This window comes from Geotrypetes seraphini, chromosome 1, assembly GCF_902459505.1.
Source record: "Geotrypetes seraphini chromosome 1, aGeoSer1.1, whole genome shotgun sequence".
Lineage (NCBI taxonomy): Eukaryota > Metazoa > Chordata > Amphibia > Gymnophiona > Dermophiidae > Geotrypetes > Geotrypetes seraphini.
Genome location: NC_047084.1, coordinates 262,935,717 through 262,948,847, shown reverse-complemented (window position 1 = coordinate 262,948,847; position 13,131 = coordinate 262,935,717). Strand labels below are relative to the sequence as shown.

The 13,131-nt window shown below is 41.5% G+C and overlaps 1 protein-coding gene across 6 annotated transcripts in view; it reads left to right on the top strand.

Moving 5' to 3' along the window:
- The window catches only part of HTT (huntingtin), an 831,912-nt gene that overhangs the window by 161,672 nt on the left and 657,109 nt on the right, over positions 1-13,131 (top strand). For 5 of the 6 annotated variants that reach the window (XM_033950363.1, XM_033950354.1, XM_033950373.1 and 2 more), the window contains one exon: positions 9,757-9,831. The exons of the other annotated variant lie outside the window; for it this stretch is intronic. In XM_033950363.1, coding sequence (XP_033806254.1) covers positions 9,757-9,831 — 75 coding nt within the window. The remainder of the gene's footprint in view (positions 1-9,756; positions 9,832-13,131) is intronic. 6 annotated transcript variants of the gene reach the window in all.

Sequence of the window (13,131 nt, the reverse complement as noted above, 5' to 3'; positions counted from 1 at the left end):
AGATTGCAAACATCAGAGCCTCGTTCAACGGAACCCTCACACAAATAGAGACCTCATTTCCCCCCCACAGAAAAAGAACCAATTGCAGCAGAAAGAACTTGGTCCCATTTATCACCCATACAATGGTCAGACTTCAACAATCTATATAATAAATACAGCCATGCAGCCTGCAACCTTAACCATTGCCCCTATACCTACTGAAAACCTCAAGTACATTATTCCGTTCCCTGCTTCTACAATGGATACAATCTTTACTATCAGAGGGTCATTTCCCACGAGAACTCAGCGAAATCATAACTCCAATATTAAAAGACCCCAAGGGAGCAACAAACCAGCCATCCAACTACAGACCCATAGCTTCAATCCCACTGTACGTCAAGCTGATGGAAGGCCTCGTAGCCAAAACCTTAACTTCTTACCTAGGTAAACACAACTTACTCCACCCCACACAGTCTGGTTTCAGAGCCAAGTACAGCACAGAGACCCTACTAAGAACACTAATGGACACTGCTAGACAATACCTCTGTACATGCAAGAAAATCCTACTCATACAACTAGACCTCTCTGCAGCATTCGACCTGGTTGATCACGACATTCTCATACAAACTCTAGACTCCATTGGAATCTCAGACAAGGTACTTTAATAGTTCAAAGGCTTCCTACAATCCAGAACCTACAGAGTTAAAACAGAACCATTGTTCAACCCCTGTGGAGTTCCCCAGGGATCACCCTTATCACCCACACTATTCAATATATACATAGCCTCCCTCAGCTTCTACCTAGACAAACATGGCATAACCTCATACAGCTATGCAAATGATATCACTATTCTCCTCCCCTTCGACCACCCAGAACCCACCATGACAAGCACAATACACAGAACACTCGAAACAGTAGCAACATGGATGACAGAGCACAAATTAAAACTTAACCCTGACAAAACAAACTTCATCCTCCTAGAAAACAATAAAACTCCTACCTTAACAAATCTAGTAATAAACTCAATCTCATACCCTATTCAACCCACACTAAAACTTCTGGGAGTACTAATTGACAGAGACTGTACCATGCAACCACAAATCAACAAAGTAATAAAAGCATCATTCGTGACCATGAGAAATCTAAGACAAATCCGAAAATTCTTCAACAAGAAACAATTCCTACTTTTGGTGCAATCTCTTATCCTAGGACTTATAGACTACTGCAACATACTATACCTCCCATGCACAGCGACCATGATAAAACAATTACAAACAATACAAAATACAGCCCTAAGATTCATCTACTCATTGAAAAAATATGACCACATCACAGAGGCATTCCATGACTCACACTGGCTCCCAATACAAGCAAGAGTACATTTCAAATTCTACTGCCTACTATTCAAAGCTATTAACGGAGAAAGCCCAACCTACTGGAATAATCGACTAACTCAATCCTCCTCATCCAGGCACAGGAGAACCCACTCTCTTTTCACACACCCACCATCCAAAAATGTCCAACGAAAAAAACTATATGACAACCTAATAGCCACCAAAGCAGCTAAACTGGACAGACAAATCACCATTCTATTGGCATCAACCAAAGACTACAAAACCTTCAAGAAAGATACTAAAACCCTATTCTTCAAAAAATACATAAAACCTATCTAACAGGACCAGTTCCTACCCAAACCCCACCTACACACTCTATACCCTTAATAGCATATTAGAATATGCTTCTATCTACCCAACCAATGCTAAAATACCTTTATTTACCCAACACTTATCACCTTAAGATCTCGCCTACTCTTTGGTAATTCTTATTACCCAAGAGTTATTACCTTAAGACCTCGACAACTCTGGTAATTCTTATGTAACTCTTATGACATCTCTTATGCTATTCATGTAAACTTTTATGTAATTTCTGAAAACTTTTATGTAATCCGCCTTGAACCGCAAGGTATTGACGGAATAGAAATCACTAATGTAATGTAATGTAACATCTTCTGTCAATCAGCAGCCAGTGCAATTCCGGTCAGAGGGCTGGAAAGTAGCAAAGAGAGGTGTGGATTAGTGCTGCCTGATTCATGATTTGAATCAATTCACTGGTTGAGTTTGGCTGAATTGATTCAAATTGATTTTATTTTAGGTGGAAAAAACGGACTCACTGATTCAGGCCCGCTCTTGAGCTCTGCCAGGGTCCTTCTTTCTGATTTAACTTCCTCTTTTGCCCAAGAGCAGGCCTGTGAGGATCAGTGGTGAGGGCTGAGATGGTAGGAAGGGTGGTGTACTGCACTGTTTTCTCTGCTACCAATGCCAAACACGCAGTGGGGGGTGGGGCATTTCTGCCGCTGTTGCCGCTATTGGACCCGTGGAGGTGGGGTGGGGTTGCTGCATTTCATCTCTGCTACTGATGGGACTGGTGGGGGTGGGGTGGGGGCCTGGAAGTTGGAGGGAAGGGAGAAAGGATACTGGACCTGTGGGGGGGGAGGGGGAGAGGGTTCAATTTGACTGGCTGAGGCTAGAGCTGGTGGGAAGGAAAAAGAGAGAGGGTGCTGGCCATATGGGGTGGGGAGACTGGAGGGAAAGGATGAGAAAGACGGTGTTGGCCATATGGTGTGTGTGTGGGGCTAAGGGATGAAAGAGGGTGCTGGCAATATGGTAAGGGGGAGGCTGGAGGGAAGGGAAGAGAGAGAAGGTGCTGCCACATGGTGTGGAGGGAGTGCTGGAGGAAAGGGAGAGAGAAACACTGGTCTTGGGGATAGAGGTGGAGGGGAAGGGAGAGAGGGTGCTGACCCTTGGGGTGCTGGACCTGCAGGAAGGAGAAGAGGAGGGAAGGTGCAAAGATGGATGGTGAGCATGGAGAAAGAAGGAAATGGTAAATGGGCAGGAGACCATGGCAAGCGAGTTAACAGTAGATAAACAGAAACCATAGCCTGGGACCAGTATGATTTGAATAATAAAATAACCAGACAAAAAAAGTAGAAAAAATAATTTTATTTTCTATTTTGTGATTACAATACATCAGATTTGAAATATGTATCCTGCCAGAGCTGGTGTTAGTCAGCAAGCGCGAGCTAGAACCTAACCATGTTTTTGTTTACACTTATCAAAGGTAATTACTAGCACCTATGTCAAATAAATCTATAGCTATAATAATTCTTCAGTTGCTCATTTGTCTTACACACACTATAGTGAATCGTTCTCACCGAAGTTCCTCAGATTACCACACTCGCTCTTTAGATTTAGCAAATTTGTGTGGTGGTCTTCCTCACTTGATTTGATTCGGTGTTTTCTTCTCTATTACATCATTTGTGCTTTATATGTATTTTCTATATTTCATATATTCTTAAAGTGCCTGTGCTTATACTTTATGTTCAAATGATTTTTATTAAAGAGAAGAAAACAAGGGCAATGCAAACACTTCAAACATTTTGATCAAGAAGAAACAATAATCCCCCCTACCACCCCCAATACCCATCCCCATCCCTCCCAACCCAGGTCATTCTCAAAACAGCAAAACAAAAGACTATCAAAATGAAAAATTGTAAAGTCAAGCATCAGGAATTCAAAAGTCAACTCCACGCTAGAGGAGTCGACATATTCCAAAAGGGCACCCACACTTTATGAAAGAAACGTCCCTTGGGGGAAGAAAAATCCACAATGTCCCTGCGTTCCCATATCAAAAAGGAAATAACATGTGTCCTCCACAAGGAAATATCAGGAGCTTCTGCATCCAACCAACACAGGAGGATACACTTCAATGCAATCACCAATGTCCATTTGAGGAAAGTAAAAGTGCCCCGCTGCCGGGGATGGTATCTAGGAAGAATACCAAAAAGTAACTAAGGAGAACAACATAATTTTATCTGCCAAATACATTCAATGAAAGTGAAGATGCAGTCCCAAAAAAGTCTCAATCAAGGGACAAGACCACAGCATATGGCCCAAACTCTCCTCTGGACAAGAGCAACGTGGACACTGGGCAGAAGATCGAAAGCAGGCCAAATGCACTCTCTTAGGGAAATATAGAGATGCAACACCAATATGTAGTGTTGCTTCCAAAAAGTCATATTTCCAGTAAACAGTCAATTTCTTAAGAGCTATTGAGACCACATCTTCAGGTAACAAAATCTGTAAATCTCGGGCCCATGCTTCCCGAAGCTTTTGATGATCAAGCAAAGGGGACTCATCTTTCAAATGGCGGTGATGGAACTTAAGAGGGACCAATTGCTGGGCTCCAATAGTTGTGCTTATACTTTAAAAGTTTTCTTTCAATATTTACTTAAAATATATAAATAAAAAGACTTAGCTTTGAACAGTTACTGGTGGGGAATGAGATAGTTTACGTGCAATTACATCACTATTTATCCAGAGATAAATGATAAAATCATTTGACATCAATATGTGAACATTTCTTAAGAAAGAACTGAATATTTCATGGGATGTCCTATTTTTTTTCACATGACTGTATGTGTGTATACTATATATATATATATATATATATATATATATAATTAGAGACAAAAATGGAATTCAAAAAAATATAATTCAAAAATTTTTTTTTACCAAAACAATATTTTTAATCCTCTAATATACCCAGGAAAATGATCATGGATTGTCAGAATATTCTCATATATTATCACTTATTACATAATAATATATGAACCTAGAGGATTAAAAGCATTGCTCTGGGTTTCTAACCCAGAAATGTCTAAGAAAAAGGACAATTTAAATCATTAACTTATAGAGCGCGTACAATTGGGCAGACTGGATGGACAATTTAGGTCTTTATATGCCATCATCTGCTATGTTATGTTTAGAGGATTAAAAGTATCGTTTTGTTAAAAAAAGTTTGAATTACACTTTTTTGAATTCCGTTATTGTCTCTAATTTTATATAAAAATATATATATACAGTAAAACCTTGGCTTGCAAGTAACTTGGTTTGCAAGTGTTTTGCAAGACAAGCAAAACATTTGATTAAATTTTAACTTGATATACAAGCAATGTCTTGCAATACAAGTACATACAGTATACACACATCACAACTGAGCCGATGGTTCTTCTCTCTCTGACGCTGCAAGAGTGTAGTGACTGTTCTAAACGAGCAAAGTCTTGCAATGTGAGTATATACAGTATACATGTGTTACATCATCACAACTGAGCCGATGGTTCTTCTCTCTCTGACACTGCGGGAGTGTAGTGACTGTTCTAAATGAGCGAGGTCTTGCAATACAAGTACGTATAGTATTTTGTATTAAAGATTTTGGGTTGTGGAACGAATCGTCTGAGTTTCCATTATTTCTTATGGGGAAATCTGCTTTGATATACGAGTGCTTTGGATTACAAGCATGCTTTTGGAACGAATTATGCTCGCAAACCAAGGTTTTACTGTATCTATATATAAACATATATATAGTGGTACCTCGGTTTACGAATGCACCGGTTTGCGAGTGTTTTGCAAGACAATATATATATATACATATATATAATGTTTTGCTTGTCTTGCAAAACACTCGCAAACCGGTGCATTCGTAAACCGAGGTACCACTATATATATGTGTGTATATATAGTAAAACCTTGGTTTGCGAGCATAATTCGTTCCAAAAGCATGCTTGTAATCCAAAGCACTCATATATCAAAGCAGATTTCCCCATAGGAAATAATGGAAACTCAGACGATTCGTTCCATAACCCAAAATCTTTAATACAAAATACTATACGTACTTGTATTGCAAGACCTTGCTCATTTAGAACAGTCACTACACTCCCGCAGTGTCAGAGAGAGAAGAACCATCGGCTTACACACACACACAGTCATGTGAAAAAAATTCGACACCCAATGAAATATTCAGTTCTTTCTTAAGAAATGTTCACATATTGATGTCAAATCATTTTATTATTTATCTCTGGATAAATAGTGATGTAATTGCACGTAAAAAACAAAACTTTTCCTCGATTACTTATGAAACGAAAAATATACACAAAAATGTGTATTCTAACTGAGGAAGGTTCAAACAATTTTTATTGATGTGAACAGCAACAAAGACAACGCCAGGGCACCCCAAGGGTACACAGTACAAACAAGGATGCATCATATACAATAAAATAACAAGCATGTATAGAAGAAAAGTAACAGCAACCAAACTACCCCCCCCCCATCCTACTTATATAGGGCGAGCGAGATTAAGGAAGCGGAAAGGCACTCTGAGGCCCTGGATTCTTATGAGCCCCTAAGATGCCACACCACCTCTTCCCCCATCTATGCCCACTGATCCCATCCATAACTAAGTGCCAGAAACTTCCAATACCTGCACCTCCCCTCCCCAATCCCCCCTCTCGTCGCCCCCCAATGGTACACTCCACCCCGCCCCACCAGTACTCACCAGTACTCTCCCAGCCCAACTAATGAGCGCTCAGATTAGGACACCCATCGTAAGACCGCACTGCATCCCTTTGGATGCAAGGCTTGCAGATATGGCTCCAGATATTTAAGAACAACATCTTTTGCTTCCTAGCCCCTCCGGTATCTCGCGCTTCCCAGATGGCCAACTGATGCAACTGGTTCCACCAATGCCAAAACTCCAGAGGTCAGGGACCGTCCAGCACTGAAGAAAACATTTCCTGGCCAGTAAGCTCATTTTCCTACACAGAGCCCGATGCCCCCTAGGCAAATGGCCATAAGTCTCTGGCAAATCCAAGACAAAGTGGGCCAGGGTACTGCACAAGGCTCTCCCAATTGACCCTGACATGTAAGAGATTATACGCCTCCAGAAGTGCTGGATAATGGGGCAGGATCGAAAGGCATGTCCCAATGTGTATGCCCCCGTACCACATTTATGACACAGTGGTGTAGGGAGACCCCCACTATAATACAACTGTGTACAAGTGTAATAGGCGCATAAGGTCACCCTATAATATGTTTCCCGCAACCAAGCACATGGGGTCACCCCAGGCGTCGCCTGCAAGGTATGGGCTACATATGTCTCAAATTAATCTGCAATTCCCCTTCCCATTTACCCCGGATGTTCTGGTAGTCCTTGGCTGGTTGTAACTCTTGCAAACTAGCATGAATGCTAGACACCGAGAGGGATACCCCCTCCTCCCGCACAAACAACTCCCGTAGCCTGGCCCCCAAATGCAAACGCAATTGTGTTCTGTCGAGGGATCCCACATAGTGCTCCACTTGATGACACGCGAACTGCGCTCCACAGGTCTCCCCCACCTTAGCTAACAAATCTGCATGGATCATCCTCCAAAATATGTTCTAAACTTGAGACTCCTTTCACTCCCCAAGACAGGTACTCCCTGGATTATTCTAACTGAGGACACCTCCACATATCCTCCCATTTAAAGTTGCTGAAATCGCACACAGGTGTATCACATCAGGTGCACATGATTAGAGCATCGTTACTCAGCATTTTGAAGGAGGTTTGCCCTACTTAAACCTCAGACATTTACCTCCTCTTCTATGAAACCACACTAGCGGATTTTAGCGCCGAATGGGCCGCGCTGCTCCTGACACTTATTGAGTTCCTTTGAGTGTCGGGAGCAGCGTGGCTCCCCATGCTAGAAACTGCTAGCGTGGTTTCGTAGAAGAGGGTCTGGCCGTCCAAGCAAGTTGACCCCCAGAGTAGACCAAAAGATGCTAAAAGTAGTCTCTAAAAACCCTAAAATGTCATTATGGGACCTACAGCAGACTCTTGCTACTATTGTTGATGTGAAAGTGCATACCTCTATAATCAAAAAGAGATTGCACCAATTTAACTTGCATGGGAGGTGTGCAAAGAAGAAACCTTTGCTGTCTAAGAGAAACATCAAGACTGGACTGAAGTTTGCCAGAGAGAATGTAGACAAACAGCAGGACTTCTGGAATAGTGTTCAATGGACAGATGAGTCTAAAATTGAATTATTTGGACACCAAAAAAGAGGACATGTTTGACATACACCAAATACAGCTTTCCAGGTAAAGAATTTCATACTAACTGTGAAGCATGGAGGTGGGAGTATCATGGTTTGGGGATGCTGTGCTGCAGCAGGACCTGGCCAGCTCACCATCATAGAATCCACCATGGATTCTACCGTGTATCAGATGGTGTTTGTGGAGCATGTGAGACCATCTGTAAGAAAATTAAAGCTGAAGTGGAACTGGACCCTGCAACACGACAATAACCCAAACATACAAATGGAGAGTCCTGGAGTGGATGAGTCAAAGCCCTGATCTTAATCCCTTTGAGATGCTGTGGGCTGATTTGAAACGGGCTGTACATGCAAGAAACCCCTCAAACAGAATTCTGCATTGAGGAGTGGGCCAAACTTTCCTCAGACTGATGTCAGAGACTTGTAGATGGCTACAAGAAGCATTTCACTGCAGTTATTTCAGCCAAAGGTGGTAGCACTAGCTATTAGGGTGTCCTAATTTATTCCTTAGTTAGAATACACATTTTATGTCTATCTTTTGTTTCATGAGTAAATCAATGAAAACTTTTGTTGTTTATATGCAATTACATCATTTCCAGAGATAAATAAAAAAAGATTTGACATTGATATGTGAACATTTCTTAAGAAAGAACTGAATATTTCATGAGGTGTCCTAATTTTTTTTCACAGGTAAAAAAAAAAATAAAAAAAATATATATATAACAGTCAAACCTCGGTTTGCGAGTAACACGGTTTGCGAGTGTTTTGCAAGACGAGCAAAACACTTGAGCAAATTGTGCCTCGCAAACTGAGTATTGATTCGATTTGTGAGTGCCCCCCTGAGAACTGGCATCGCCCGCCCAAACACAAGCTCTTACCCAGATCTGGCACAGGCACGCAGCACCAACTCACAGGACGTGCCGATGTCTGAAGATCCTGCCTCTTGCCTGGGCTGGGCCTTGAGCATACACAGGGGAGGGTGTGTGGAAGCACAGCACATCCGGGGGGGAGGGGGGTGAAGCAAGCCAGTGGCTTCGGGAGAGGGGGGGGGGGATCTTTTTGGGATGTGTTAGGATGAGGTGGAGCAGCGCCAGCGGCCTCACGGGGGGGGGGGGGGGGGAACCAATCAAGCGAGTTTCCCTTCCAATGGGGAAACTCGCTTTGATATACGAGTAATTTGGTTTACGAGCATGCTTCTGGAACAAATTATATTTGTAAACCAAGGTTCCACTGTATCTATATCCTATCTATCTATCTATCTATATTATATATATATATATATATATATATATTTTAATTTTTTTTAAACCTCGATTATATATCTTTTCTCTAGGTTGCATATTGTCTTCATGACAAAGGGTCTTTCCTATTAACTGAAATTATTGGATTGTTCTATGCTTATGAACAAAATGTATCATAGTACATATAATTTGTAAACAGTCATTTTATTCAGCATCATTATGGATAATTTATGTAAAGTGTGACTTCTTTGGTAATATATCTATATTACTTTAATTTTAGTACTGTGTTAGCAGTTAACACTAATAGTGGCTAACAACAACATACTATATGTAGCTGTTAGTCATTAGTACATGTGTGGTTTAAGAAGGTGGTGTGATGGTTTCATTGATAAGTTAAAAGGATGCAGGGATCAAAAACTGTCCTTTGACCTAAGGAGTTCATTGAAACATACATGTTAAACAGGAGTGCTTACATTTTGTATACAACTGTAAAAGTTATTAAAAGTTTGCTGTCTATTGGTTGCTCTTTGAAATATTTAATAATTTTACTTTTAAGAGTTTATTATTCATTTAGCAGTGATAATACAGAATTTCTTGGTACATAATTATTAGGTAAAGTGCTTTTAGGAGAAGAAGAAGGCTTAGAGGATGACCCTGAATCAAGATCAGACAACTCAAGTTTTGCAGGTAGGTTTGCATTTTTATACTGTTGCATAATATATCACATTTTCTTTTGCAGGTAAATTAGCACTGGTTCATTTGAATTTAGGAACCAGCAGCTAAGCCCTCCTCTTTCATCACATGTGGTGGTAGTGGTGGTTGGGGGAGGGGTGTGTGACAAAAGATCTCTTCTGAGATCTATTGCAGCTCCTTTAGGGCATTATTTTTTTTAATTTTTTATAAATCTTTATTCATTTTTAAATCAAACAATAAGTGCATAAAAATATATCATAAAAATAATTTCAATATAGCACTATATTATCTAGCACATTTAGGGCATTATTTTCTAAAATTGTTTTCCCATTTCTTGTCTTGGATAAAAGAAAGCTTAGTAATTCAGGTCCTTAATGTGCACATTTTCAGGTCACTGGTAGAAGTACATAGCCAGCTGCTTTCCCCTCCCTTCCCGCCCATCTTGCTTTTTTCCTTCCCATATTCTCATCACCTGTTTTCACTATCTTTCCCCCTCCATCCTGTTGTCACCTAATCCTCCTTCCTTTAAAATTGGGTCACTGAGGCTTAGATGCACTAAAGTCAGTGATCGTCGCTAGGCCAGTTTTGACTGCTTTAGTGAAAATCACATTTGCCAACCCGATGCACAAACAGCTCATCACGTGCTTTTCCTCTCGATCACCCATTTTCCAATCCAGCCATACAAATTAGCTGTTTAATATTAAAACCCCATGCAAACTAATTGTGCAATTGATGTACAAAAAAAGCCATTAACCTTTTCCTATCGTGTGTCCCGGATGACGGGACATTCCAAAAATGTTGTTGCCATCGTATGTCCCATGGCATGGGACATACAGTACACCTTCTACCTATCATTTGTCCCATCTATTTATTACCAAGTAATTCGGAGTCTGAGTTGGATAATGATTCGGACTTTGATGCAGAAAATGTATTGGGCAGTAGCGATAATTACGATTGGAACCAGCATAACGTAAAATTTATTACGATAGGAAAAGGTTAAAAAAAGGCGACTGTTCAAGACCAGTCACTTACCCTGTCTTACCAGCACTTTTTTTTAATGGGCATAGATGTTGTGCATGTATTACACATGCACAATATCTGCCCCATTAAAAAGAAAAAAGCACCCCCATCCTCCTATGTCTCGCCGATGAACTGGCACTGGGGATCGACCCCCCTCCCCGTACCAGTGAAAATCATCAGGAGTGATGCCCACTCCCTCCTCCTTGGTGACTCCTTCCCCCCCACCCCTGGCTACCGCGAGAGAAAATAGGGCATCCCTCCTGCCAATTTTCTCTCACGCAGAGGGGGGGGGGGTCGGTCGGCATAGCAGGAGGGAAGTGAGCATTTCTCCTGCCGATTTTTGCTGGCATGGGGGGGGGGCGTTTGTTCCCGGTGCCGGTTCGTTGGCGAGACAGGAAAGACTCATCGAGTGGGGGGTCTTTTTTGGTCAGTCTATTTAAGTAGGTGATTCACAATATGAGTAAGTAATGTAAAAATGCCATCAGAAATTCTAAATTACAGCAATAAAGGCATGGGAAATACAACAAACAAGAACAATAGGGGCTTACAAAAAGTAGTGCACAGTTAATATTTGTGGCTTTTATTGGAATGTTATATTGAGAAATATATTTTCGGATTCTTCTACATATCTAAATAAGCTGAATCTAGGCAATAATTTTCAGCATTTAATTAATGTCTGCATTCTCTTTTAGAGCTAACTTTTTTTTATTTAAAGAGACTTGCTCTCTAGTTTACAGTATGCCAGTTCTTTGGATTTTTTGGGGTTTATCATAGTCATGCAGTGTTCTCCCCATAAATTTTTTCCATCTGGGTGGTGTGAAAAAGTAGCTGGGTGGTGCAGGATGGAGCAATTTGGTGGTGGGGAAAGTTAAATGTATACTATTTTTAGTAGTTAATTATTATTATTTTCCAATGCTCAATATGACTTCCTTTTTTAAGGTTTGACACTTGTGCCAGTATCCAATTCTAGAAGTGAATAATTAGATATGCACTCTCTTTCAAATGGTATAGAGGTTTAAAAAAGGGAAATGCGTTAATGAAGTCATTAGGTTCAAGCTAGCCATTTATTTCTGCATGAATTTAAACAACTGAAAAAAAAGATAAATATAGCTCATCCAGTCATACAAGAAACGGCTCTACAGCACCTCTAATAATGTTTTGATCACTAGGTTCCTTCCTGAGGTCTCACTGAGGATATGAAATAGATGCAATCCCCACTTCCAGACCTCTTCCACATAATTTATGGAGAGGTGTTACTGAGCCTTGAAGGAGACCTGTGTGATTGCACTACAGCAAAATAAAAAAGTAGCAGATAAAGGTCAAAGTGAGAGCTAGGGCAAAACAGTTTAGATGCAGGTGATAATTAGCAATGTATTAAAAAATATATATTTTTATTTGCTTATAATGTCATTTGAAAGCTGCTTGATGTTAATACAACTTTAATTTAATTCTTAATTGTGTGTGTGTGGGGGGGGGATAACACCTACGTCAACAGCAGTGTTCTCCCCAGCGCCTTTCAGCCGGGTGCCCCGCCCGGCTAGATTAGGTGAGCGCCCGGCTGTCATCTTGGCTGCAAATTCGCCTCCGCCTGACTTTTTTTTTTTTTTTTAAGCGCCAAAAAAAGGGTTTTCAGCTTTACTTTTTTAAACAATTTTCCTACTGCTGGTCGATTTTTACAGTCGCAGTTGGAGGCAGGGGCTGCAGGCTCATTATGACCCAGTGCACAAACAGGAAGAACCCCGACGTCGTGTTTACTTTTGTTCTGCAGCTTATCGCACAAGACGCTCCTGCACAAAGCGAAACCAATCGGAAAGAGGGGAGGCGGAAGCTTGCAGCCGCGTGCTTCAGTAACTGCTGCTGGCTAACGGAGGGAGAAGGTACCGAAGAGAAATGAAGTAGGTCCGAGAAATAGATTCGCTACAGGCTAAGGCGGGAGATAGGGCAGGGAGGAAAGCTTACAATTTGGTGTTCTTGCTTGCTTCGGGTCTTCCTCGCTGCCGGGTCCTGCCTACTTTCTGTTTCCATGAAGGCAGGACCCAGCAGCGAGGAAGGCCCGAAGCAAGGAAGAGCTCCAAGTTGTAAGCTTACCTCCGTCGCTGACCTATCTCCTGCCTTAGCCTGTAGCGAATCTGCCGACCGAGGCGGGGGGTGGGGGAGGAGAAGAGATGGGGGAGAGAAATGCTGTTACTGCTGCACCCAATTAGGGGGGAGAGAAATGCTGCTGCTGCACCCAATGGGGGGGGAGAGGAAGACCAGGGAAAGGAGAGGAGAGGA